Source organism: Botryllus schlosseri, chromosome 6, assembly GCF_051294905.1.
Source record: "Botryllus schlosseri isolate E-star chromosome 6, Bs_hap1, whole genome shotgun sequence".
NCBI lineage: Eukaryota > Metazoa > Chordata > Ascidiacea > Stolidobranchia > Styelidae > Botryllus > Botryllus schlosseri.
This window is the reverse complement of record NC_137241.1, coordinates 28,096,942-28,123,064: the sequence shown is the minus strand read 5'-3', so window position 1 is coordinate 28,123,064 and position 26,123 is coordinate 28,096,942. Positions and strand designations below refer to the sequence as shown.

At 40.8% G+C, this 26,123-nt stretch overlaps 2 protein-coding genes across 3 annotated transcripts in view; both read right to left on the bottom strand.

Moving 5' to 3' along the window:
* Positions 1-3,238, bottom strand: part of LOC145440180 (uncharacterized) — a 31,271-nt gene extending 28,033 nt beyond the window's left edge. The window contains exons 1-2 of the mRNA XM_080317757.1: positions 3,226-3,238; positions 1,042-1,311 (exon numbers count right to left, since the gene is read on the bottom strand). Of these exons, the coding sequence (XP_080173883.1) occupies positions 1,042-1,311; positions 3,226-3,238 (283 nt within the window). The remainder of the gene's footprint in view (positions 1-1,041; positions 1,312-3,225) is intronic.
* Positions 1,163-25,754, bottom strand: LOC145441976 (fibronectin-like). Of its 2 annotated transcripts, none has more exons than XM_080319937.1 (11): positions 25,570-25,754; positions 19,276-19,466; positions 13,318-13,465; positions 8,091-8,273; positions 7,269-7,529; positions 6,438-6,532; positions 5,259-5,415; positions 4,934-5,191; positions 4,598-4,870; positions 3,440-3,767; positions 1,163-1,311 (listed from the first exon to the last, which is right to left on the bottom strand). In XM_080319937.1, exons 1-10 carry the CDS (start codon positions 25,652-25,654, stop codon positions 3,562-3,564), a joined length of 1,857 nt encoding a protein of 618 aa, XP_080176063.1. In that variant the 5' UTR covers positions 25,655-25,754; the 3' UTR covers positions 1,163-1,311; positions 3,440-3,561. The 2 variants fall into 2 exon arrangements, with proteins under 2 accessions (XP_080176063.1, XP_080176064.1); XM_080319938.1 differs by lacking the exon at positions 25,570-25,754 and adding an exon at positions 21,114-21,358.
* Between the last annotated feature and the right edge of the window lie 369 nt (positions 25,755-26,123).

The window sequence follows — 26,123 nt, the reverse complement described above, 5'->3', positions numbered from 1 at the left end:
ATGTAAATTTTAAACTTTTGTATATATCGACCTTTGCTAAAAATAGGCGTACTGGTACGCTCCTCAGCCACAACACCATGAGTCCCAACCGAAGCGTTGGAGGTTCATCTAGGCTCGCCATCAGCATCTGATCCGCGTCAGCAGTATTTTAATACACGCCTAAATCGAAAACGGGCCGTGCTGCAAGTCAGCAGATACGGGATCGTAATGAAATATATCATCCCCGTGTAAGACGAATGATGTTGTCGAAATACCGTGGATATCAAAATTAACAACTGCTTCAAGTCGAAATGAAACATGAGGCTCTATAACGCACTCATGTGAGCGCTTTCAAGAATCCGATTCAGTCGAGGGGTCGCCAACTATCAGCAGTTAATAGGAGGTGGCCTCTTACGAAATTACATGGTGCATCTTCATGACTGACGAAAATGGCTAATGATATTACAAATACAGGTGTGATTTTCGAAAACACGTTCAGTCACTATGCTAAGGGTTCTTTTTCGCAAAATTGCTGTACAATTTCACCCCTAAAAGTGCCGTAAATCGACGGTTCGGTAATCATAAAAGATGATATCGGTCAAATGTGAAAATGATCATTGATGTCGAAAAACCACGAGTTCCAAAAAACAACATCAAATCCTAAAAGTGTCCCTACCTATCCCAAAAATACGTTATGCTTTACAAACCTAAAATCGTAAGAAGTACGTAGTTTTGTCTAACAAAAACTGTACCGTGGATGTGTAAGTAGTCAGAAAAAGATAGCCAATGGCTGACGACTCCGTTGATAGGGAAATTTACGAAAATATATTTTCATATAATGATACAGCAGCTATTTCGTATCGGCATCACTCATACAAGTGATACAAACTAATCCCCAAACTACTTTCAACTTCACTGTAATCTGTAAAGGTAATAAGTATGATGTGGAAGTGGATAGCCGCACGAGTAAGCAGCGCATGTATAGGAAAATCCTACTCGAGTACCCCGAAACAATAAAAGCACCAGCCTGTTGACAGTCTCTAAGAAACTTAATCAACTCACCCGTTTCAAACATCTCGCTCACAGTGGCGCCTTGGCTCTCTCCTGAAGGATTTCGCGCCTTTACAGACAGTCTGTATTTTCTGCCGGGTATGGCGCCTGTAAACTCTTGTCCCGACGATGCGTCCTCGTACTCTTTCTCGGTCTGGCCGCTCGTGATTCGTAGCAGACTGACGGTGTACGTAACGTTCGGTTCAATCGCCTCAAACCAAAGCGCCTCAAATGTGCTTTCGGTCACGGCCCGAACGGATAGATTTGTGACGTCGGCAGGTACTGAAAAGATTTGTTACGACGCGTTAAAGTTGACGTATCGATACCGCTTCACTAGCTACACCAATGGTTCCTAATATTTATCAGCTGGTGGTGAACTCAGAGTTGTAATGACTCGAGTCATTGTGCATGACTCGACCAAGTAATGTGACACGGCGGTCGGTGGATATATGAGCTTGAGCATGCGACATTATAGCAAGCGACACTTCGGAATGCGACAATTGGCCATGCGACACATGAGCATGTGACTTAAATTACGAGTTAAGGTTGGGTTACAGTTGAATTTAGTCTCAGGTTCGGGCAGTGGTTCCTAACCGGTGGGGAATTTCCCACTGGTGGGGAATTCAATGGTTTCTGGTGGGGAATAAACGCATTTGGTAAACATTATATAGAGGATAGTCTACATATTTACGGAGATACATGCGCATTGCGCAATTACCGTTACCAGTTAATTGTTCTGGAATGTATGCATCGAAAATTATAAATTGAAAGTGTCCTCAGAGGAAGCTTTTTTTATGAATTAGTCCTCTTTTTCTCTGAAAAGTATTTAACTGCCACGAAAAATGTGACTCCGACGCAGCGAACGTCAACGTTTCGTAAAAATTCGGGAGCCGAGTCAAAATGATGACCTTTTTTAGTCAACACGAAACTATCGGCAGAAATTTTTCAAAATCATCAGTTTTTTTCGAGCTTTCGGGATTTACGAAAAGTGTCCTCTTTTTAGTATCTCAAAATAGTGTAACCCTATTTTAAAGGGTATATATATATGAAGGAGCTTTGGATAGTGGGGAATAAACGCTCCGAATAAATCTGAAGTGGGGAATGATGACAAAAAGGTCGGGAACCACTAGGTTAGGGTAAGGGTTGGGGTTGGTATATATATAGCGGTTAATTTCAGGGTTGTGTTTCGGGTTGGGGTTAGTTTTGGGGTTATAAAGTCACATGTTGAAGTGACGCATGATTAAGTGTTCCATGCTCAACTGTCGTGTTCCATTGTGTCGCATGCTCATACGTCGGGCATCCGACACGACACATTGTATATGACTGATTCGAGTCTCGTGAATCACGGCGGATGTAAATAAAATATATGCCCATAAACTGTCTTTTATATGTTTGAATAAACATAAACATACTCAGAGTGAAAAAAAAACATGATTTTCAGATAAGTGTGTTGAACCTGACTTGAACTATGGATACAGAACAGTAAATACCATGAATTGGACTCGGACTCAAGTCTTTAACACTACGACTCTGACTCGGCCCGTTGTTTCCTCACTTGGACTCGGACTTGATTCGCGGGTGAATTGAAAATGACTCGACGTGACTCGAGTCAAAACTATAAAAGTCAAATTTACTGATGACCTGGGTAAACTAGACAACTCGTACAAATATCGCGGCATGCTCACACGATAAAAAGTTGCGTCAAAAATGTCTTTCACGTGTTAATACTATAGATGTTGTTGTTAATACGAAAATCACATGCACGAATGAAACGAGATGGTGTCGTTGACAAACATATCCGCATTATTCGTCATTTTCAAACAAGTCGCTTTCGTTAACACGTTTTATAATTTCAGTCGAAACAAATAATGCACATTCGCATAGGTAGGCTAATAACTATAAAATTATGTTTGCTTTTGCACCGATCATGGATGCGGATGTGGAAGAGGGGGTTTTGGAAAACAGGTCGCTCGTAAATCAGCGAGCTGTTCTTCTTCTTTCGCAGATATATTGTATGATTCCTTGAGTTCAAATGGATAAACTACCGATCAAAGGTTGATGACAGATAATTCAATGTAATAATCCACTTCCATAATTGTTCTTTAATATACAACTGAATTATATATTCATATTTTCGGCAGGGGTAATCGTCAGCGATTAGTAGAGAAGTTCTGTACCTCCAAGAAACTTTCATACTTGTTTTCGTCATCACGTGGGCTTATTGATCGGCTATTGAAGCATCTAGAGCGCTTCAAGTTTGGTAAGCTTGTCTATATATGCCGTGTATTTGAAATATTTATAGAGATACTTTCAAAATTCGAAAAAGATTCTCGGGCGCGCCTGATAATCCGTAGCGGCAAACGGTTTGGGAATCACTGGACTATACAGTCGGGACCAGCAATCAACTCACGCGTCCACAGATCCCGCGCTGTCGCATTCTCTTGTCCGGTCTCGTACACGGCTGTCACGGACACTTCGTGGGACTTTCCTGGCAACAATCCGGTGAATTCCGTCGGCGGCGAGATCACGGACTTAGTCTATAATATATGGACCAAATTTTGTCGACGTAAGCATGACATTCTGATGAAGATTCTCTGAAATACTCGCCTGCGGGTTGGACGAGTCTGATTCTTTTACGATCACACTGTAATTGATTGCACCCTTGGTTGTGTCCCAATTCAGAGCGAAACTGCTATTCGTAGGAGATTCGATTCGTATGTTGCTTGGGGCAGTCATTTCTGAAATTGAGTTTGTCGCTTGTTTGTGTGCTAATGCAGAGGTTTTCGGATGTTTGAGAAGATAAACACGTACGCAAGAATATACACATGCATAGAGCCGAGATATAGCCACATAACGCTGTAGCGTTTCAAGGTGAGATCACACTCTCTACATCGAGCATGTCAAACTCAATTTGGGTGGAGGGATAGATTCAAACGTTGGAATTGATAAAAATACAATGATTGGCCGACTGAATACGGTTATCAAGCACTAACACTGGTTCACTAGGTCAAGGCAAATGTTACGGAAACGCCGCACTAAATCAGATTATCACACAAAAGAAAGTGTGAGCTGAACAAAACTATTTTTACCTCAAATGAAATGGACGGAAGCAGAATAAATCGCTCTGCAACACTGGGACGTATATTGACACGAAGTTATGTAGCATTGTTCACTAGATTGATTGTCGCCATATGGCCTGTGACATACTGGGCCGTGTGTACCAACACTGAACACGTTCAAGTCTGAACTTATGATCACTCGAACACAGCTCCAGCGAAACAGCAGTTCAAAGGATCTCACGATGTACCATCAATATTTGAATGTCGTTGATGAGAGTCCCATCATCGGTGACTGAATTTAGCGCCGTAGAACAACAGGTCATGATCATTATGTCGATGGTTCATCGAAAATGACTATAGAACTTCCGTTTCAGTGCCTGTTCGTCTTCGAATCATGTTGGTGCATATGGCCAATAAACCTGTTCAATATTTGTTCTCGTGGTGGACCATGTACTCCAGAGTATTCCTCATCAAAAATTTTCCAACGGAAAGTATACAGGTTTTCTTACTGGTTTGTGTCTGTATAACATTAAAAGTGTGGTTTGCGCCCGCATTGCTCGTTGCAATTACGGCAATGACATATTTAGTTCCACTCGAGAGGTTGCTCAGTGTCTTTTGCGTGATGTCAGGCGACACCCGCTCTTCAGATATCAAAGATGAGTCGCTTGATTTCCTGACGTCCACGAAGATGTGAGTTGCGGTGTCAACCGAAGTCCAACTTACTGTGACTGAATTGACAGTCGTTTCTGTGACGGTGGCGGTGTGGGTATCGCTTAAGAGCTCTGAATGGATTCGATAGAAGCGGTTGAACGTACATCACTGTAATTATGTAATTTTCATTTTACTTGTAGTGAAGTTAAATTCGCTCGGAAAGCTCTTCCCGGAGAGACTGAATGCGGTTATAGATCCATTGTAATAAGTACCGGGGATGAGATTTGCAACACTATCACTAATCGTTGTATAGTTGGTGCGGATGGTATCGCCTGGGGTTGCTGGGGTCAGAATGACTTCGTATTTCTCAGCACCCTGGACTCTTGTCCACGATAGGTCGACTGTAGTTGTTCCAATTACCGTTATCGGCGAGACAGTTACATTCGCGGGTGCTGCAACGATATAGCCGATGTCATAACGCTAGATCTGTGCAATACGCACGGACACATTTGATCCAACCTGTCGTGAAGGAAACTCGCTGTGGATTTGTAGTCCAAGTACCCCCGCTAGTGCTGAAAGTCGCGGCGATTGACGCGTTGTATTGCGTCCCGGGTGTTAGAGAATCAATTGTTACTGTGAGGTCTTTCGTTGTCATCGTATCCGTTCCCCAATCAACCTTAAAATTCGATCAGGCTATCGTACTGTGGTCGTGATAGTTCGTACACCCCGAGCACCCAAAATGTGATACACGAAAACGGAACCTACACCTCTGAATTATACCGTGGTATAAGTCAAACTCAACATTTGAATTCAAATGATGCTGGATAAATTTTACCAAGCGCAAATGAAGTAGGAAGGACGGCATGAACGTAGGCACGTAAGATTTATCAAAACGCCTTTCCCGCAAAATAACCAAAATAATGAAATTAAACGATTGGATATATATACTGAGAAGGATAAACGACGATTGATGATGACTCTTGCATCAAACGGTGCAATAACAAAATTGAAACACACAGTGAGACAGATAAAGGTACTGCTTTTCTGCCGCTGACGATTATGGTGAGATATTCGATCGGCACCCCTAAAGGTAGTTTCTGAATTCTGAGGTAGGTTCTGTCTGTCACTTTTTGTGTGTGAATAGACATACACACTCATTTCGCTAAGATTGTACCGATGTACTTTGCGTACAGAGAATGCAAAAACGACCGTTATCGCATTAGGATAGTGGTCAGTTGATCGATAGGCTGTATCAGCATGCTATCAAATCAGATTGTAAATCCAAGGTTGATAAACAGTTGTATATATTAGATTTCCCCCATAATGTTGGTTGTAATCGAGTGATCGTCACTTTCAGACGCAGGGATATTTATATCTCTAGTTCTAGATATCACTGTTTCAGACCAAATCGGATTTTCACATACATTCCGATTGGTAGAGAATAGTCACTTGGAGCAATCCGTATGGAGATACATCTACCCTATGCGTAGTGGGCTCTCTCTATGTGTACACTGTACAACTTTTCAAAGATTTCCCAAACGAAAACAAAACCCGCCCACACCCACTGGAAGAACATATGAAATCACATTTTTGCACTTAAAAGTATCATTCACTCGATTTACTTCCTACACAATATGGTGTAAATCGGCGAAATCCACGATTTTGCTATGCAGCGCACTAAGCAAGATTGTGGCATACCCTGTAATTTGTAGCGCCGGCTAATTCTTCCCATGAAGCCACCGCTTTTGTCTGTTCCACGCCGGAGACGGCAAGCCCGCTTGGGTACGTAGAGGCTGAATAAAGAAACACGTTACATGTCTCTGTATTAGCAATATATGATTTGAAGATACTCTTGGAGGTACAGTTGAATAATATATTCAAAATATATGATTGAAGTATAATTAAAATAACGCTGACAATCGCTTGGTAATCTGGTTATTGTTTAATATGCATACATTGGATATCCGAGCCGAGTTTTTCGTCACATACATTGCATTGTGCCGGCGGTACATTCTTCGTATATCTAACCATGGTGATGTCATGTTCCACTACTCATGTTTCCGCTACATTGATTAATTAATTACGCGTGGTGGGAGCACCTGAACGGTTCTGGTTCGTGTGAACGCGAGATTCTGTATAGAATGATCATTATGAACATGAACCTATGACGTCACATTGCTGATTATTCCAAACGATTCCACATTTCCATTCTACTCCCGGGTAATACTGTCTCTCTAAAACTGCTGTGATCACATTTAATCACACTCTCAGTAGCCATAGATCAGTTTTAAATGTTACTCAGTTTGCAGAGTCATATCCCATGTAGGGAGAATTAAATGGGTGTTTTTGGTAATCTCATCGGGAATATGAACGCATTCTAAGAACTTGCCGCTACCGTTCTGAAAATCCGTACGCGGAAATTAAACAACTAATTAGCTAACTTGAATGATCGGCACTGTGCATCAACTTGGCCAGGTCGGCTGGATAACAAAGATCATGACACGCACAGTATAGTCAGTAATTTCTTACACGTCGATCCATTTGCAGATATCGAGCCATTGTATCCGAGCTTGTCAAGGTACATGACCGTGACAGTAAATTGAGTCCCACTCGGAAGTCCAGAGAAGTGGGCCGAGAGACCTGTTTCAAATATTTCACCGTGACTCGTGCCAGTTTGGTCTAGAACCGTGACTTTGTGCCTGATGGTAGCCTCGATTCTGGTCCAGTTCACCGAGAAGCTGGTGGGCGTGTTGTTGTAAATGGAAACTGATTCGGTAAGTCCGACCAACGCTGAAAAAAGGAATTTACTCACAATAGTGATACAAACTAATCTTAAAACAACATTCTACTTTACAAATAGTGACGCGTAAAAAGTGAGATTTCACGTAGTAGGTGGAGTAGTCTGGAATCGCTCGTAAAAGTAGTGGATGTAGGCAACATCTGCATGATTACTCCGGAAAAGTAGTAATTCGTTATTGAATACCTCTGAACATTTTATACATATAACGATAATCAAATTGTTCGCGGCTTCAGGGCAGTGCTGAAGAGCGAAACCTTACGATTCGGAGCGCAGTGAAATGATGGAAATACACAAAATGAGCCGTAGAAGTGGAGGCATTATGACGGGAGCCGGGTGTCATATGCAAACATACAAAAGAAACGAATCTATGAGAGAAAATCTAAATGAGTAAGATTCACGCATTATGACGTACTGGGATAAATTTAAATATCGACATGCTTTATGAAAATACGGATAAACAAACGAATACAGGTAATGAAAATATAAGTTCGGAATATTTTCGGAGTAATTAATCCCAAATTGCGGTATATCAATTCTAAGGATAGTCTTACCGACATACTGGGGCCACGCCTCAATAGGTGTGCTGGTGTCGTTGGGTAAGTTTATGGCTAACACGTCCATGGTATTGCTCGTATCTGCGTCGTCGTAGCTCGTGATATATAGAGGGGAGTCCATTATTTGGCTGGTGGCGTTATAAATGTCCGTCAATTGAGTCAAAAGATTTTGCGCCGTCACTGCGAAAGAGATAGTTTGTTAATTTCTTCTCACTTGACAAAGAAATGAATCAGGAAGGTTTCGAAACTATACTAGAATCATCGAACGATAGGGGTGATCATGAAACCAGGCATTTTGTACCAGAACCGACCTAACTATACAAAAACAACTATAGCTGAGCAAAATCCAGTACCTTGGTGATTCGATTTCGACTAGAGAAAGTTGATTTATTCGAGAACTGAAATTATACGGTCCTCGCCGCTATATTTTAGTGGTCGCATAAAAAATACATATTTGCGCTTTCCACATCATTCGCACTGTTGTGGCAATGACACAAGCTACACATCTATCTAAAACACTGCCGTAATACTGTACCAAGACGTTTTTGTAGCGCAAAGTGGTGACAGGCTTCTATGCATGGACTGCACTCAATACCCGTATTATTGTAAAGATGACATCAAGCCCGGTACTGTAGGCGTTTTATGTTATACTGCGAATGTTTTGTCGTGTAATAGTTGAATATATATCTTGTGCTGTATCCAAATTGAACAAATTTTGCCATATATTACTCGTAGTCTAGTCTAGTGCAGCCTATTTATTTATTTGCAGTGTAATGAGTCGACACGGTGCGTACTCCTCTCATAGTTGGCGACTCTGTACCAAGGCACCGTGGCATCTCGTCATCATCCTTGTGTGACAAACACAATGATCAATCTATCTATCTTAGTGACCAATTTGAGGGTCTATCATTATAGATGGCCGTGATCGAGCACACGTCAGACAATTTCGTCACCGCTTTGTTGTGAGTCGACAGTTTATACGGATTAGCAACATAGATGTATTGGTCTGATTGCGTACATGGTCGAGGACTATTTATATCAAACAAACAACACAATAGTGAAATTCAATATTCGCTATGATTGCTGTCCCTGACTCAATAAAGCGCACGGGTGCAAAAGCATATAGACCTACCTCAACGTGACGTTTACTTGGTGGGACTATATGAATCGTGATGACCATAACATATGGCGAATTGAGGTCAGCATCAGGTATTTATTCCAAATCATTCTTTTCGGCTGATTCACAATACACATTCTATTGCTTGCTTCTATCCTTTCACGTCCATACACCATGCGATGACATCACGCATGCGACCAGCGCTAGTCATGTCATACTCGTAGCATATTGCGCAGTGGATTGTTAATAATATACACTGTCTAAGTCAGTCATGTCAAACTAAACTTCGGTCGGAGGTCGGATCCAGACCTTTCATCGTTTGCTGGTCAGACTAGTCAAATGATGCCCAACTGTTACCTACAAATCAATTCCTTTAATCTTCCTTAGGATGCTTCGTTACCAAGCCTATATACATGATAACATTGTGGATCATACGGCTCTATTGTAGTAGTTCGTAACAGGGGTTGACATGGATTCCAGGGTCTCGCTGAGCTAGTCTCAGGGGTTCGCCGGAGGCCAAAACTCCCACCCGACTCATGCAACAGACTCATAGAGCAGAAGACATGTTTTATTGGCGTTTGTTCTTTTAACACTGTTGTTGATGCACAGTTCATTCTGAGGACCCGCAATCTATAGCAATGTAGTAGATCAATAGTGTGGTACAATGTGGATATAGCAGGATTGTTCCGTGGCTATACACACGCAGTCAAGAAATTGAAATAAACTCAGTGTAGCATACTTCAACGGGATGATATTTGATTTCTCTCCAAATGGAGCACATCTTCATTTGATTACGCTTAGGGTTGCATTTAAAACAAACGGTTGTTTAAAACACTTAGTTTAAAACATGTTTTAAACATTGTTTTAAACAAATGCCATTTAGAAAAAAACAAAATTGTGTTTTTTTTTCCAAAATTTTATAATTATATCGTAACCTGTCATGATATTTTCAAAAATCATATAGCATGAACCCTCGGACGATTTGCACACAAAATCGTCGACGCATACAATATGGTAGGAATGCCAATTACAGCCAATTACATTGAGCCACACCAATTCGTGTCGTGGATTTTGGATCCAAGAGCGCGGGAATGCGGCTTAAATCGGTCAGGGAGACGGAAGATAAAAGACCTTGCTCTTCAACTATTCAATGATTTGTATCCTTTGCGATCGACTTCTCACGAATTTGTCAAGCAATGGATGGCCTATGATATGAAAACAGGTGTCTTTCATGGAGATAGCTCATTTTGGGCACCCTGCATTACAACAAATCCCACGATCTTTTGGAGTGACGTACATGAGGATGCACCGGGTATTTCTATGTTAGCCAAGACCTTACTATCATGCTCACCGCACGTGGCCTCGTGTGAACGACTATGGTCAGCAGCAGCTGCCACCGTTACCAAGTCAAGACATATGCTAAGTTGCGGAAGACTAGAAATGATTCTGAAGATTAAAAGTCACCATTCGCTTGGAGAGTCTGACTGTCAGAAATCGAAAGACTTATTAAGGAAGTTTAATAGAATACTTGCGGAGTAAGAAGAATCTGAGAAGGTTATCGATGAAATCAGAGAAGCCGAGGAAGTGCGCAGCGGAACTGACGATGATGATACACACCCTACGACTCTTTTGAGTAGTGTAAATGGTATATTCAGTCGACTTGAAGGGCGGGACGATTTCATAACTCCGTCCATGATGCAGGATGACTTATTTATGGACAATATTGACGATGATGTCGTAAAAGTAAAGCAGTTGTGGCTCTATATGCTGCTCAGTGTGCCGTGGAAGCCACTCAGTAATTTTTTTTCAATAAAATATTCGTTGAATACAAGAATTTTCTTCGAGCATTCCATGCCGTGCAGTCGCAGTAATCACTGTATCGTCATTTTAGAAGGTATTCGTAATCATTAGGATATAATGGGTAGAAAAAAACAAATAAAACAATAAAAAACATGTTTTAAACAAGGGCCATGTTTTAAACATGTGTGTTTTAAATTGATTTTTGTTTTAAACACAACCCTAATTACGCTACAGCGATACAGCAACTCCGTCAAACGTACGCTACATTTAGAAAATTATCAAAAACTTTTCCAGCGACGGAGATCAAATATAATTCTCATATCCTGCTTTGTCACAAGTGCATTTATAAGCTGTAATAAGTTACGAGTACAAACGTTTCATTATGCCTAATAAGTTGGGGGATTTTGTTTTTTGATATGTCACAAAAAGTCAAAATTTTGGTAAATTCATAGCGTTAGGTCAAAAATTTCTTACGACCTTCATTTCGTTGGCATCATATAAATGTTTGCACTGCCAGTGAACTTATCATTTGACATTTTACAACATGTAGCCTAGTTTATAGGCCTATACCGTTGTAGACGGCCCATTGTCTGCTCTGTGTGAATCATAAACGGTCAAATACAACAAATAGGTTGACGTGGTGTTGGGCTGAACGCACCGCAATATCCTAACTGAAGCAAGACTTCGTGGGCATTGGTCCTTATATCAAGAAGAACATGATGAAAAGTAGGGATGTAGACAACATTGCCAGAATGAAGCAACACGGTGTGTCACCAGCAGTGTATGCACAACTTCAGTGTTGTCAGTCAACAACTGCTGCTGTTCAAGGTTCTTTCTCCATTCTTGGCACGAGCTACTTAGTAAGGACAGACACTTTCTACCCGAGAATGTAGGCTAGTAACTTTCGTGGTACTACAGCAAATTTTAACTATGTCACAGCTGGAATTATTCATAAGTTCAGATTTCGTTAGAAAAAAAGTTTTTTTATGGAAAATTTATCAGTTTTTTAGTCCAAAAAGTTTTTCCCGGCCAAACTACTTCGTAAGGACAGACAGTTCCAACCAGAAATGAAGATATATTGAAAGACTATATTGAATAGAGACACATCGCTTCGGTATATATATGGTTCTCAACCTGGGGGCGTGAAAGCATCTGAAGGGGGGCCGCGAAGAAACGGTCAATTGGACATTTGTTTCGCGTTCGACGCGAGATAGTGTAATGGTGATGCGTCCGGCTTCTCGATCGGTAGGTCGATCCCCGGCCAGGTCATACCAAAGACTCGAAAATCGGTATCCGCAGCTATCCTGCTGGGCGCTCAGCAATCACGGATAGCATGGAGGAGAAAAAACGGGGTCGCAGGCTAGATGACCTCACGGCCGTATCGCAACTCCGTCGTCAAAGCATCTCGATGGTGCAGGCGAAAAGAATATCATCTCTCTCTCTCTCTCCCTCTCCCTTTCTCTCTCTCTGCGCGATTTACCTCTAATTCGCGCGCGTTTCACTACATATAGAACGAATTTCATATTTTGAATCCTCTCATCAGCAGTCATAACTAGGGCAAGTTTTTGCAACTTTTACAACTTTTTTACAGCTTCTGGAAGCTTCGTAAATACTCATAATGTATGTAGTATGGTGTTTTAATCTGTTTGGAGGAGTTTTACGTTGCAACTTTTTGCAACTTTTGTCTATATTTTCCATGCAACTTTTATCAAGTATTGCGCAAAATATGCTATAAAACTATAATAAAGATTAAATTAATGGATTTCAAGTGACAATGCGGCCCACCATAGGCGCCGGACGCAGCAGTATACCTGTTTATGCCGTGTTTACCTAGCAATTTTTTCGGGTGTGCGGCATACCCACTATTCCGTTAGTCATGAGACTACCTGAACTAACTGGTAAATTGTGCGAACCCTATGTAAATAAAAATGTAACCATGATCGATTGAATAGCGAAGGAAGAAACGGAACAAGCAGACACCATGCAAATTTTATACTGCTGGAACCTTTCGAGTATCTCATACCTCATGATTTCAAAAAATTGTATTAATGTAACTTCTGCAACTTCTGTTAAAATTAAAAAAATAAATGCAACTTTCTCAGGTTTTTAGTGCAACAAAAACTTGCCCTAGTCATAACATTCCATGCCATCACACAATATGTTGGGGTTGCTAGCATCCCGGTTGGATTTTGTGATATGACGATAAGGGGGCGCGAAATTTTTCACTATCATAAAGGGGGCGTGTCTATAAAAAGTTGAGAACCACTGGTCGATATTATTTCAATCTTTCACGTTTCCATAGTTTACCTGTTGCTGCGGAGAAGGTGAATCCGGAAAAGTTTGTGTCAGCGTCCGACACAAATTCGCTGAGAATCGTTTCGTTCGGATATCCGGTGACGATAACTTGATTGTTGGTCGCATTTCCGAAGAGGATGAACTCCGTTGGTCCTGAAAACTGTAAATCGACTTGTTTTTAACGTGTAAGATGTAAAAACATTCATAAGCAACCGTGGTTTCTCTCAGCCACCCAAATCTAGTCAGCTCGTTATTATGGTTATAAAATAAGTTAAGACCGTTATATGTTTTTTTCTGTATAGTGCCCCGACTCATGAACGCTTGAAATAATAATTTACACTCGGGATCTTACGCTTGGAAGAGTTCTCAGCTGAATGATACATTGATACAGTGGCATTCGCACAGAGGCATAAACATTTTATTGAATTGTCTGGGTAACATTTCAAAGCCTACATAATGCTGTCTAGGATGGTTAAACCTTGATTAGAAGCAGGGCGGAAAGTCCAAGGGACTGCCAGGCAGGACAGTGCTATCATAAATGTATCGTTTTGAAAGCGCGCGACCTGCACCAAAGCCAACAGAGAGCTCTGTGACGTCAAAAATTAAAATCACGAACATCATGAAAACTCAATGGTTGACCCGATTTGTGACCATATACTAGTAAATATTTTAACGTTTGATTGGTCGTCGAGTGGTCGACCCAAATTTGAACCCAAATATTTTAACAGGTCGACGCCGAACCCGGAAAGACCAATCCTTCTCCGACATCTGCTCGGAGGAATCACTTCAGTCCAGTTTATTAATCCGTAGCTGAGTGCTGAGGGGTGATTTGACAACATCCATTGAATACCATGACAAAATACATCGCACTTCACGCGATTCTCAGTGGATTTTCATGACGGTTATTGATTTCTGATGAAATTGTCCGCTGCATGTATTACACCGGTCAACAAAATGAAAATAAAATATTTTGGCAGAACTTCTGGGGTTTTCGAGGTTGCTGATTACTAGGGCGGTTTTTTTTTGACCTTAAAAAAAGTAAATTTTGACCTAAAAATTCAAAATTTTGACTTTTTTTGACCTAAAAAAACTGAATTTTGACCAAATTTTGACCTAACGTATGCAAATTAGGTGTTTTCCCAAATAATGTCAAAATTGTACCAGTTATCTACATTCCCGGTTGTAACTGGCTGTCCCAACGTAGTAGTTTGGCCTGAAAAAACGCTTTTGGCTTAATAACAGGCAACTTTGTACATATAAAAAACAATATTTTAACGAAATCTGGCTCTATGAAGAATTCCTGTGGTTGCAATACGTATTATGGTGGAAATAATTTTTAAAAATTGTAGTACAACGAGAGATACTTTCCTATATTCTTGGGTAAAAAGTGCATGTCCTTACTTGCCAAGGACGTTCAACAGCAGCAGTTGTTGGCTTACAACACTCAAGTTGTGCAATGTGCATACACTACTGGTGACGCACCATGTTGCTTCATTCTGACAATGTTGTCTATTGCAATTTTTCATCATGCGCTTCTCAATATAAGAATGATGCCCCAGTTAGGATATTGCGGTACGTTGACCATTGACCGTTGATGATTCAGTATGAGCAGACAATGCGCCGTTTACAACAGTAGGCCTATAAAGTAGACTACAAGCTGTAAAATATCAAATGATACGTTCACAGACAGTGCAAAATCTACGATACAAACGAAATAAAGACGTCAAAAAAATTTTGACTTTATGAACAATTTTGACAAATTTTGACCTAACGCTACAATTTTGACAAAATTTTGACAAATTTTGACATGTCAAAAAAAAAACGCCCTACTGATTACAAATATCACATTAGTTTTGCCAAATGGGCTCTTGTCCAGACGATATTTATACCCCTAAAAAAGCCCAAAATAACTGTATTCACCCTTGAATATTTCACTTGGTAGGAAGAAAATTTCTAATTTTATACTGCGCATAAATGGATAATTGACTCTGAAGATCCCTCGTGTCGTTCTTAGTCAATCTATCAACATTAACATTACCTGATGCGAATAATTTGTTTGTCAAAAAAGCAGTTTGCAAGCCTAAAAAGTATACTTTTGCACAACGGAAATACATATTCTCCTGTATCAATTGGTCATTCTACCAAGATTGAGGAAGAATTAAAAGCTATATAAAGCTTAACTACTATACTCATATGCGTCTCATTACTTTTGACTCGTAAATGGATAATTTTCCGCTGAGTCAACAAAGTAGGTTTACCTATAGTATTCCTATCAAACGAGATGCTTAAATCTGGTATCTTCCAAATATTTCAGATTTAAATACGGATGAAAGACTCCAATCTCATATCAGGAAGAAGTTCACTACATGGTATTTATCCTAAGATGTAATTAAATAGTATATTCATATTGAAATGAACCCGAATATTTTCGGCTGACACTCGTCAGGGGTAATCGTCAGCAACTAGTAGAGAATTGGAAAGAACATTGTATATCAACAATCGTATCACAAAATATGACGTCACCAGCATGAAATTTCGAATGAGAGAGCGTTCAATGTACTATTTTTAGGTGATACACGAACTCCTTTTGTTGACAGAGTTTTGGTTGGTGTATTTTGATAAAAGTTGATTCCAAGGCACACAAATGGAATTGTGAACGGCCTCGGCCTACGATTCGGAATCGGTCGTCTCGATAATTATTCGCACAAATCGGATTATCCAACAGATGTTTGCCGATGGCAGAATTAATGGCTTTTGATCGATCAGCATCAATCTTGAGTGGATGAGTTAAGGGTGAGCTTTTCACATCGCGTGACGCACGTGTTCTGATAAATCTGGGGACATGTTGGTTTATGCGGTCCTGCAGACGTCTTGACGTTCTTCCCACGTAGCCACAATCACAGTGGCACCTATATTCGTACACTACATTACTTTGTTGAAGTGCAGGAAGCACGTCTTTGCGTGTTGAAGGGAGCAGTTGTGTTGTTGTAAAAATCACATTGGTTTTGACTGTATCGTAACATTTACCGACAGCAGAAATCAATTGTTTTTCAAAGCGGGTGGAAATGGGGCCAATCCAAGGTAGATGGATATAAACATCTTTTATTGTTCGTGCGGTGGGCTCTGTTCGTTTTTCTGCGTTGAATTGCGTTAATTTCCTCTCCATGCCGCGGCTGATGACGTGTTCAGGGTAACCGTTATCAAGTAAGATTTTTCGGATGTAGTCAAGTTCTAAACTCAGTTTGTTACCCGAACATATCATCAGCGCTCTATGCACGAGTGTGCCTATGAGGTTAATTTTTCTGCGCCGAGGACTAAATGAATTCCAGCGAAGGTATTGGCCAGTGAATGTCGGTTTTCTGAAAACAGACGTTTCAAATTTGTTGGTATTGCGCTTTTCAACTAATACGTCCAGAAATGATAATGAGTTATTGCGTTCTTTTTCTATTGTGAATTGCAAGGCCGGGTGAAGCGAGTTTAAGCGAATGAGAAATTGGTCACACTCCGATTCATTCCTGAAAATGACAAATGTATCATCTACGTATCGGCGGTACAATAGTGGTTTGGCGGACTCACGCTGGGACAGAAGCTCGCCCTCGTAATACCCTACGAAAATGTTGGCCAAAATAGGTCCCAGGGGACTTCCCATGGCTAAGCCGTCTATTTGGCGAGGTCATGTTTCGCACCTATTTTGGCCAACATTTTCGTAGGGTATTACGAGGGCGAGCTTCTGTCCCAGCGTGAGTCCGCCAAACCACTATTGTACCGCCGATACGTAGATGATACATTTGTCATTTTCAGGAATGAATCGGAGTGTGACCAATTTCTCATTCGCTTAAACTCGCTTCACCCGGCCTTGCAATTCACAATAGAAAAAGAACGCAATAACTCATTATCATTTCTGGACGTATTAGTTGAAAAGCGCAATACCAACAAATTTGAAACGTCTGTTTTCAGAAAACCGACATTCACTGGCCAATACCTTCGCTGGAATTCATTTAGTCCTCGGCGCAGAAAAATTAACCTCATAGGCACACTCGTGCATAGAGCGCTGATGATATGTTCGGGTAACAAACTGAGTTTAGAACTTGACTACATCCGAAAAATCTTACTTGATAACGGTTACCCTGAACACGTCATCAGCCGCGGCATGGAGAGGAAATTAACGCAATTCAACGCAGAAAAACGAACAGAGCCCACCGCACGAACAATAAAAGATGTTTATATCCATCTACCTTGGATTGGCCCCATTTCCACCCGCTTTGAAAAACAATTGATTTCTGCTGTCGGTAAATGTTACGATACAGTCAAAACCAATGTGATTTTTACAACAACACAACTGCTCCCTTCAACACGCAAAGACGTGCTTCCTGCACTTCAACAAAGTAATGTAGTGTACGAATATAGGTGCCACTGTGATTGTGGCTACGTGGGAAGAACGTCAAGACGTCTGCAGGACCGCATAAACCAACATGTCCCCAGATTTATCAGAACACGTGCGTCACGCGATGTGAAAAGCTCACCCTTAACTCATCCACTCAAGATTGATGCTGATCGATCAAAAGCCATTAATTCTGCCATCGGCAAACATCTGTTGGATAATCCGATTTGTGCGAATAATTATCGAGACGACCGATTCCGAATCGTAGGCCGAGGCCGTTCACAATTCCATTTGTGTGCCTTGGAATCAACTTTTATCAAAATACACCAACCAAAACTCTGTCAACAAAAGGAGTTCGTGTATCACCTAAAAATAGTACATTGAACGCTCTCTCATTCGAAATTTCATGCTGGTGACGTCATATTTTGTGATACGATTGTTGATATACAATGTTCTTTCCAATTCTCTACTAGTTGCTGACGATTACCCCTGACGAGTGTCAGCCGAAAATATTCGGGTTCATTTCAATATGAATATACTATTTAATTGTATATTGAAGTTCTGTACCTCCAAGAAGCTATCCTAAGATGTAGTAAATAAAACTTTTCAGATGATCACAAAGCACCCAACCACAAACAGTTGGTCCGAAAATTCGTATCTGTATATTGAAAACTAGGAACAAACATGAGCACAAAAGTCTACTTCCTGTTCTCCGTCATCTTGATAGATTTCCTGGTGATCTTGTTGATTAGCAAGTCGAGAGGTTCCACCAAGACATCAAAACAACGAAAGGAAGATATTCGGGCAGATGATATTAATATATTATGGCGGACCATTGCTGGAACCTTTCGAGAAATTGCACTAGATTGCTTACAGGTGGAAATCGTACAAAAAAAAACAATTATGCTTCAAATAAAATTAATAATAATATGTTCCAACTGATTATTACAAACTTACAATAGGTGGTTGACGTAAAACTGATTGAATTAATGCCACGTTATTTGAGAATCTAGGTATATACTGCGAGCAAAAACGTTAAGCGCAGTGGGCGAATTTGAGAAACAGGGGTCGAAAATAACAAAGGGGGCGATCGGGGAGCGAAAGCATATGGAGGCAAAAACGTATGAATTAACCGCCAAATCGGATGACGGATGCCAAATCAAAGTGCACGTCAAAAATGGGTTGTACTAGTACTGCTGCGAAAGTTGATTAAAAAAGTGGAACTCGCCACAAATTATCCTCAAATACTGGGATTATAAGGGATCGCAGTGAAATTTGACCTTTTTTAGTCAATTTATCAGGGATCAGAGTTAGCTGTATAAATACTCCGTTTATATGCCCTCTTTCGCGGATCCGAAAATATGGCGGCGATAAATATATGTCGAGCTTGATAAGGGGGGAACTAGTTTAGCGTGGCACACGCTGAACGGGGAAGCGAGTCATTTTAAATCACAAATTGAAGGTGTCCTCATTCAGAGCCCCCTTTGGTGGGAATTCTATCCATAGAAATTCATTGACTACCTACATGTCACATAACTTCCGGAGGTTTCCATAATTCGACTGATGCCTAAGGGAAGGGCAGTCGTTACCTTGATGTAATCGTGCCATGACTCCACATCGAATTTCTGAAAAGTCATCTGGGTGAACGTTGTGTTTACTGGTATCAGCGACAGGTTGCAGAAAATGCTGTTGCTGTAATCGGCTGGACTGAGTGGTGATTCGAACTGCGTTCCTACTTCTGTCAGACTAGCTCCTGCTTCAGGGGGATAGGAACATTTCTCTGAAATGAAATGGTGTTTAGTAATAATATTCAAAACATTCCTTTGTAATACTGTATAGGACAGTTTAGACCAGCGGTTGCTAAAAAGAGGTTCACGGACCCCTGGGGGTAGGAAGCACCGAAGTAGGGAGTGCGAGATGCGGTGTGATATTACACGTTATTCAATTATGCATATTATTTTGCAAATTAACATAAAGTGGGACATTATTGGCCGGATTTCGTCAACTCGGAAATTTTCTTCGCGCTTCCGTTTCAAGAGCATTCTCACTTTAGCTTTGGGTATGCCACTCCCTCCGACAAAATAATGGTTGGCTTTTAATACATAATTCAACATACGTTTCATAAATGAGTCTAGACTTTATCGCAATTATGAGAGAATGATGCCTTGAAGCCGTTAGGGTCCTTTAGTCGAGGGGAGTGACACCTGCTGAGGCGGGACTATCACACTCCTACATTTCTGCGCTGGTCTTAACTTCTCCCGATGACACGCCAAGACCTGTCACATTTCGATGAATCGGCGGCAGCGATTTACATTTGGACCAGAAAAAATGTATGTAAGATGAATTTCATGTACTTTTAGATCGTCAATTCCCCGTTAACACTGCCGTTACGCTTGCTAGGGTCATTTAAAAAAAACATTCGAACTAGGTACGGTATCTTGCATCGCATAGCGTGTGGAAATCGAAGGAAGAGGCACTCTACGTCACTTTTGAGAGCTAGAGATCCTTGTACATTAAATATGCTTTGAAGCTTTGTGGACAATATGATTAAATAGATATAGGCCTACTTGTATTTGAGAGCTACAAAATGAAATCGTCAACATGATTCTTTATCGTATCATAAAATATGACACTATTTAGTGTTGCGGTCCACAATCTCACATGAGCGTTATATTATATGAGTTGCTTTGTTTGGAATACATTCAAGATACAATAAACAACTGGATGCAGTACTAAATTCAATGTGAGCAAATATCTCCAACACATTCTCTGTTGACTTACTAGTCACACAAGGCACTAAAACAAAACCCAATACAATTAAGTTCCCCGTATTGCCAATCGCAGATGGGAATTCGGGATGTGTAGACCAACATCGGGTTCGAACATTACGGTATGCGCCCGTACCCGATAGTTGTTCTAACAACCTTGATTTGACCCCAAGTTTACCATTTATTATTATTATATCGTTTATTAGTCGAGTGGTCCTCGGGCGCGATTGAAGCGCGAAATATTTCCGAAGGGAAAGTCTCAACCCGAAAATACCGACCGGACTTCGAAATTTTACCAGGAGATCGTAACTGCCGCACTCCATCATTTTTTGGTAATTTATGCAACTTCATGAGAAAAATTCGCGAATTTCCCCACGAAAAAATACACATGATTTATATGTCATAGAAGTAGGCATTTCGGCGTCGGCCATTACCACCCCATAATGCACGAAGACATGTAGAGTTTGGGCCAATGTGGGACTCCGAGAAGTGTGCCAAAAGATTTTCAGCGAGAAAACTTTAGCCGAAGTACTGTTACGGTCATGCCTCCTACCCATTGTTTATATTACAGTCCTTAGAATATGGGGTGGGGGCGCTGGAGCACGGCGATTTTTGAAAAGGGGCGCTGGAGGAAAGAAGGTGAAGAACCACTGGCTTACACGAATCCTCATGGCGTGGTGGCTTTTGCTTACGCGTTCAACTGTTTCTCTTATTTACACCAGCTGATAGAACGGGTGTGAAAGCAGAACGTTGTACCGGAAAGTGATGGTAGGTTGTCCGTTGTTCTGCTCACTTAAAGCAGTCTAACCAAGGCTTTTCCAGCATGCTTCTATTCTAACGAAAAGGACAGCGATATCTCGCACTTGCGGTTACCCCGCTCAGCTCATCAACTCTTTTGTGGTAAATTATGTGCTGCGTTTACAGCAAGTACCAGTATTGATGTTGTTTGGTATTCGTGCTGTTTCGAATCCAGTGGTCATTTACAGCAGGTCGATATTGCATATTATGGTTCCGGAGCTATCGACTTGTAGCACAGCCCACTTTCGTTATCTGCTTTTCTAAAACACCGCTTATGCGGATACCGGTATTGACCAACAAATGGTGCCTTATAAATTACCTGTGTTATCGCGGATATCAATTAGTGACTGAACGACTGAGAGGATGCCTATTGTATCCGCCGGCCGCATATGGTTTTAACATTTGAGAGACCCTGCTTGGTTGATTTCTGGTGCTCTAACCGAATGCTGTAGTGCTATATAATCCAAGTCGGCTGCTCAGGATTACACACAACATTAGGGCCTGCTGGTGTAAAATGATCACTGATATCGACTCGCCATGCATCCAAATCCTTTATCGTTGGGCTTGGTCAAAACTATGAGCTCTACACGAGTTGTCGCAACAGGAAAGGACTGATCGCAGCCATGGCATATACACAGAGAAAGAATTCCGACTTACAACTGGTAAATAGAGGGTGTTATTCTACAAATAGCCTATGTAACCATACCGTGTACAATCTGTACATTCGCAATTTTGTGGATGTGATTTAGGATTATACTTATAACAATGTAACTACCGGTGGCTGCGTTACCGCACTACGTGACATACCAATTTTCCGCGACGCGAACGCGTATTCTAAATAGCTTTCTCTTCCGACTTCCTGGATTATCGAAACAATCTGGCAATAGAGCGATTTAAATGCAGTGTCGGTGAGCCCGTCGCCATGATTCATTGCGATTCGGGCCATCAACGTGTAAAGCATGAATGCGCGATGCAGCCTTAACGTATACAATGCTAATGCTATTGTGTAGCAAGCGCGGACACCATTCATCTCGAACACGTTCTCGCTGGCAAACATGATCGTGACGAATATGATCATGAAGTATAGGAGCACACGGAAGTAACGTTCTGGTTTATAACAGAACATGGTTGTATGGTATATGTTATAACTCGGTCTGCCACCCTTCGTTTTTATCGAAATTTGACCCGACTCCCACGCAGCCAAATCGGCCACATATTCACGCAAAATCCCGTAGTTTCAGAGATGACTCGCATAATCATCATTCTTTCGCCCTCGTAGGACTAGAACAGAGATATTTCATGACTTGGAGCTGGTGTGTATTTCGTAACAGGTCATACGTTTGACCGTGCGCCACTGTATATAACGATTAGGGCGATCTTTTTTTTGACATGTCAAAATAAGTCGAAATTTCGTCAGAACTGTAGCAGCGTTGGGTCAAAATTTATCAGCATTGTTTATAAAGTCAAAAACATTTGACCTCTGCATTTCGTTTGTATAATAGATTTTGCACTGTCGGTGAACTTATCATTTGATGTTTTACAGCTTGTAGCCCACTTTATAGGCCTACCGTTGTAGACGGCCCATTGTCTGCTCATTATGAATCATAAACGTTCAAATGAAACAAATAGACAGACATGGTCAACGTACCGCAATATCCTAAGTGAAGAAAGACTGCTTGGGCATTGCAGGGTGCATATATCAAAAAGTACATGGAAAATTGTGATGTAGACCAGTGGTTCTCAACCGCCGGTCCGCGACGACATTCATGCCGGTCATGCCAGGCATATTACAATTTTGTACCTAAATTCCAAGAAGCAATATGTTGAAGCCTTGTCATTTCATAAAATAAATAAAACAACAAATTTTAAACTGATTTAGAACTTCTTGGGGTAACATTAGGTCTGGAAACATGTTCGATTTCACTTGAAGTTCAAGCCGTGTCATTTGACGACATGCGGTTGACGAGTACGAGCCGACTCGCAAAATCACGCAGTTTTCACGATCATTCGTTTTCTATTCATTCATTTTGTGCAGGACCGTAACTGCCGCAGCCCAAACCCCCAATTGGAAGGGGCTGAGCTTACAGGGGGCCCAAATTATTTTGTGAATGAACATAAATTATACAGTTATTTTAAACTTTATCTCACTGTTGTCATTTTTTTCGCGCTTTGCGAGATTTAGTGACACGAAATATCTTGATTATTGGGTACCATTCCCTCAAGAGATACGCATGATTTATAGCAATAGGCATGCAGCGAAGTAATTATTGCAAAAGGTCCGCTCGAATGTGTTTAATTATGATTAATTTAATTAATAATTACGTGCCCTAAATTTTTCAGGACGACTCCTCACTCAGATTTATCGGAAAATCTAATAATTCTGAGAGGAAAAATATTCGTAGCAATAATATTTATGCAATTACCAATATTATTGACCGATTCAGCTATAAATTATAGGAAATTTCTGCGCCTCGCGCGATTATGCTACACTACAACGGTGATGTCTGGGGCACAAGACCAAAGTTTTGGGTTGGTGGGCTGACGAAGTGCTTTTGCGGCTCTGAATTTGTGGACGGCCAGGTATAGCTGTTGTCAGATATTTTCGTGCGGTACATTGTTTTGGCAGTAGCGTAGCCTGAGTAGCCTATACGTCTGGTGGTAGCGGGCAACAATCAGAGTAGCACGCCAAGATGCTTAGTTTGAGTCCAAAACGCTTCTTCTCTCGATATTGTCGAAGAGAAGAATAATATTCGAGTTGGCGTGGTCGCGGTTAAATTCACGGCTTTCGGCGCGAAAGACTGTAAACGACTCTCGGTGGTAGCACGACTATCTGCGCAAGGCAATTTTACGTCGACTCAGCAGACTCACTACCGTAAAATCACATGGATGGCATCATGAATATACCAAATTACGATCAAAACTCTCGAAATGTCACTCTCTAGCACCATATACCCGCAAAAAACGGTTGCATACTTTACATGTTAGGTTGATTTTAATTTTTGAAAGTCGACCGGTCCGCTAAATATTTTTTGAAATTTTACCAGTCCGCGAGGTGAAAAAGGTTGAGAACACCGGGTGTAGATAACATTGTCCGAATGAAGCAACACGGTTTGTCACCAGCAGTGTACGCACAACTTCAGTGTTGTCAGCCAACAACTGCTGCTGTTGAACGTTCTTTCTCCATTCTTGGCAAGCTACTTACTAAGGACAGACACTTTCTACCCGAGAATGTAGGAAAGTATCCTTCGTTGTTTTAATTTTAATTATTTCTACCATAATACGTGATGTAACTACTGGAATTCTTCATTGGGCCAGATTTCGTTAAAATACTAGTTTTCTCATGTAAAAATGTGTCTGTTTCAAGTCAAAAACGTTTTTTCAGGCCAAACTATACTTCTTAAGGACAGACAGTTCCAGCCAGAAATGAAGATAAGTAGTACAATTTTAACAATATGTGCGAAAACACCTAATTTGCATACGTGAGGTCAATATCGCCCTAATAATAATACGTCTTCATCTATAAACAGTCTGATGTATAAGCAGTGGAGCTGGGCACAATTATTCGAGTACTCGAATCTGAATGGAGTAATAATTTTAATGATTCGAGTTGAGTAGTAAACGACGATCTTTTCGAGTACTTAAATTATACGCTCCTCGCCACTGAAAGTTTTTTATCGACGAGAATTATTATTTCGGTACTATTTTCCACTGTGCAATCCGTGGAACCTTAATTGGCCGTATCGCAGCATACGAAACATATAGTACAAAGCTACTCTAACGTTACTGGAAATAACACAGCATTTCCGAAGTCCTGACCATCCCACAACATTGTCACAAAGTGCCATGACATCGGTATGGTCGAAAAAATACCTAAGTATCTTTAATGTGATGGATAACAGGCATTATATTCCTTCGGGTAACCAGAAAGGTACATATTTGAATTTGCCATCTTCCATTCTGTTATGACGTCATAATGAGTGTTACTCGAATACTCGACTCGAAGCATAATGCGTGATTCAGAATCGAATCACTCAGGTACTCGATTTTGCCCAGCCATAATAAACAATCATGTACTTGAAGATTAAGATATATAGTAGTTCAAGTTTAAAACTGCGTTATTAGTGTTTCACGAGTAATACAATCTCGCACTTCAAATCGGTCTTAGTTGAGATCCGATATGTTCGCACGACCGAAATTTATCATACCTGGTTACTTACTATATTGAAATAACAAATTTCTCTGCAAGTTGCCATTGATGAACGATTCAATAGTTACAAATCGAAATGTAAGACATATTTGTAGAAGGTCCATACTTACTGTCATCAACTGTAGGCGCAATCGCATGGGAAGTCTTTCGTCCCAAAAGGGCCAAGCTTGAGCAGATAAACAAAATCCAGTACATCTTCAAATTACTTGATAACAGACGAGCCTATCTGTGAAACTACGTTATACTTTTTCCTCGGATGGTTCAACTTAGATAACTGTGAAAAAGATTCTTGCTTCAGTATACTAAATATATAATAATAATAATGCTAATAATTCAGTCGTCTGTAAAGTCAATCAATCGCTAGCTCGCCATTCATTCGGATGTGATCGTGAATGCCGAGCAAAAACGTGTACTTGTAATCGGGATTCGCCCCAGTAATTAATGTAGACGAATTCAGCTTTTCAAAGTAATCTAAATCGGCTGCATTCGAAGATATCCAAATTAGCCTTAATCGTAATCGATTAACATTCGATTTCTTCATAAAAAGACGATTGCTCGACACTTTACTTTTACGAGGACCATATGAAATGGCTTCAGCTGACCATTTGTCAACAAGGAATAGTTTGTTGCATCAAGTTAATGCCAGTAGGAACTCCACTGCTCA

What these genes read in the sequence shown, in the direction of transcription:
- LOC145441976 (XM_080319937.1), bottom strand. Translation starts at nt 25,654, where the DNA reads ATGTACTGGATTTTGTTTATCTGCTCAAGCTTGGCCCTTTTGGGACGA. An exon ending in CACCTTCTCCGCAGCAACAG is followed by an intron (nt 8,274 to 13,317) that starts GTAAACTATGGA and finishes TCTCTTTCGCAG; the next exon opens with TGACGGCGCAAAATCTTTTG. An exon ending in ATCTGCAAATGGATCGACGT is followed by an intron (nt 6,533 to 7,268) that starts GTAAGAAATTAC and finishes TTCTTTATTCAG; the next exon opens with CCTCTACGTACCCAAGCGGG.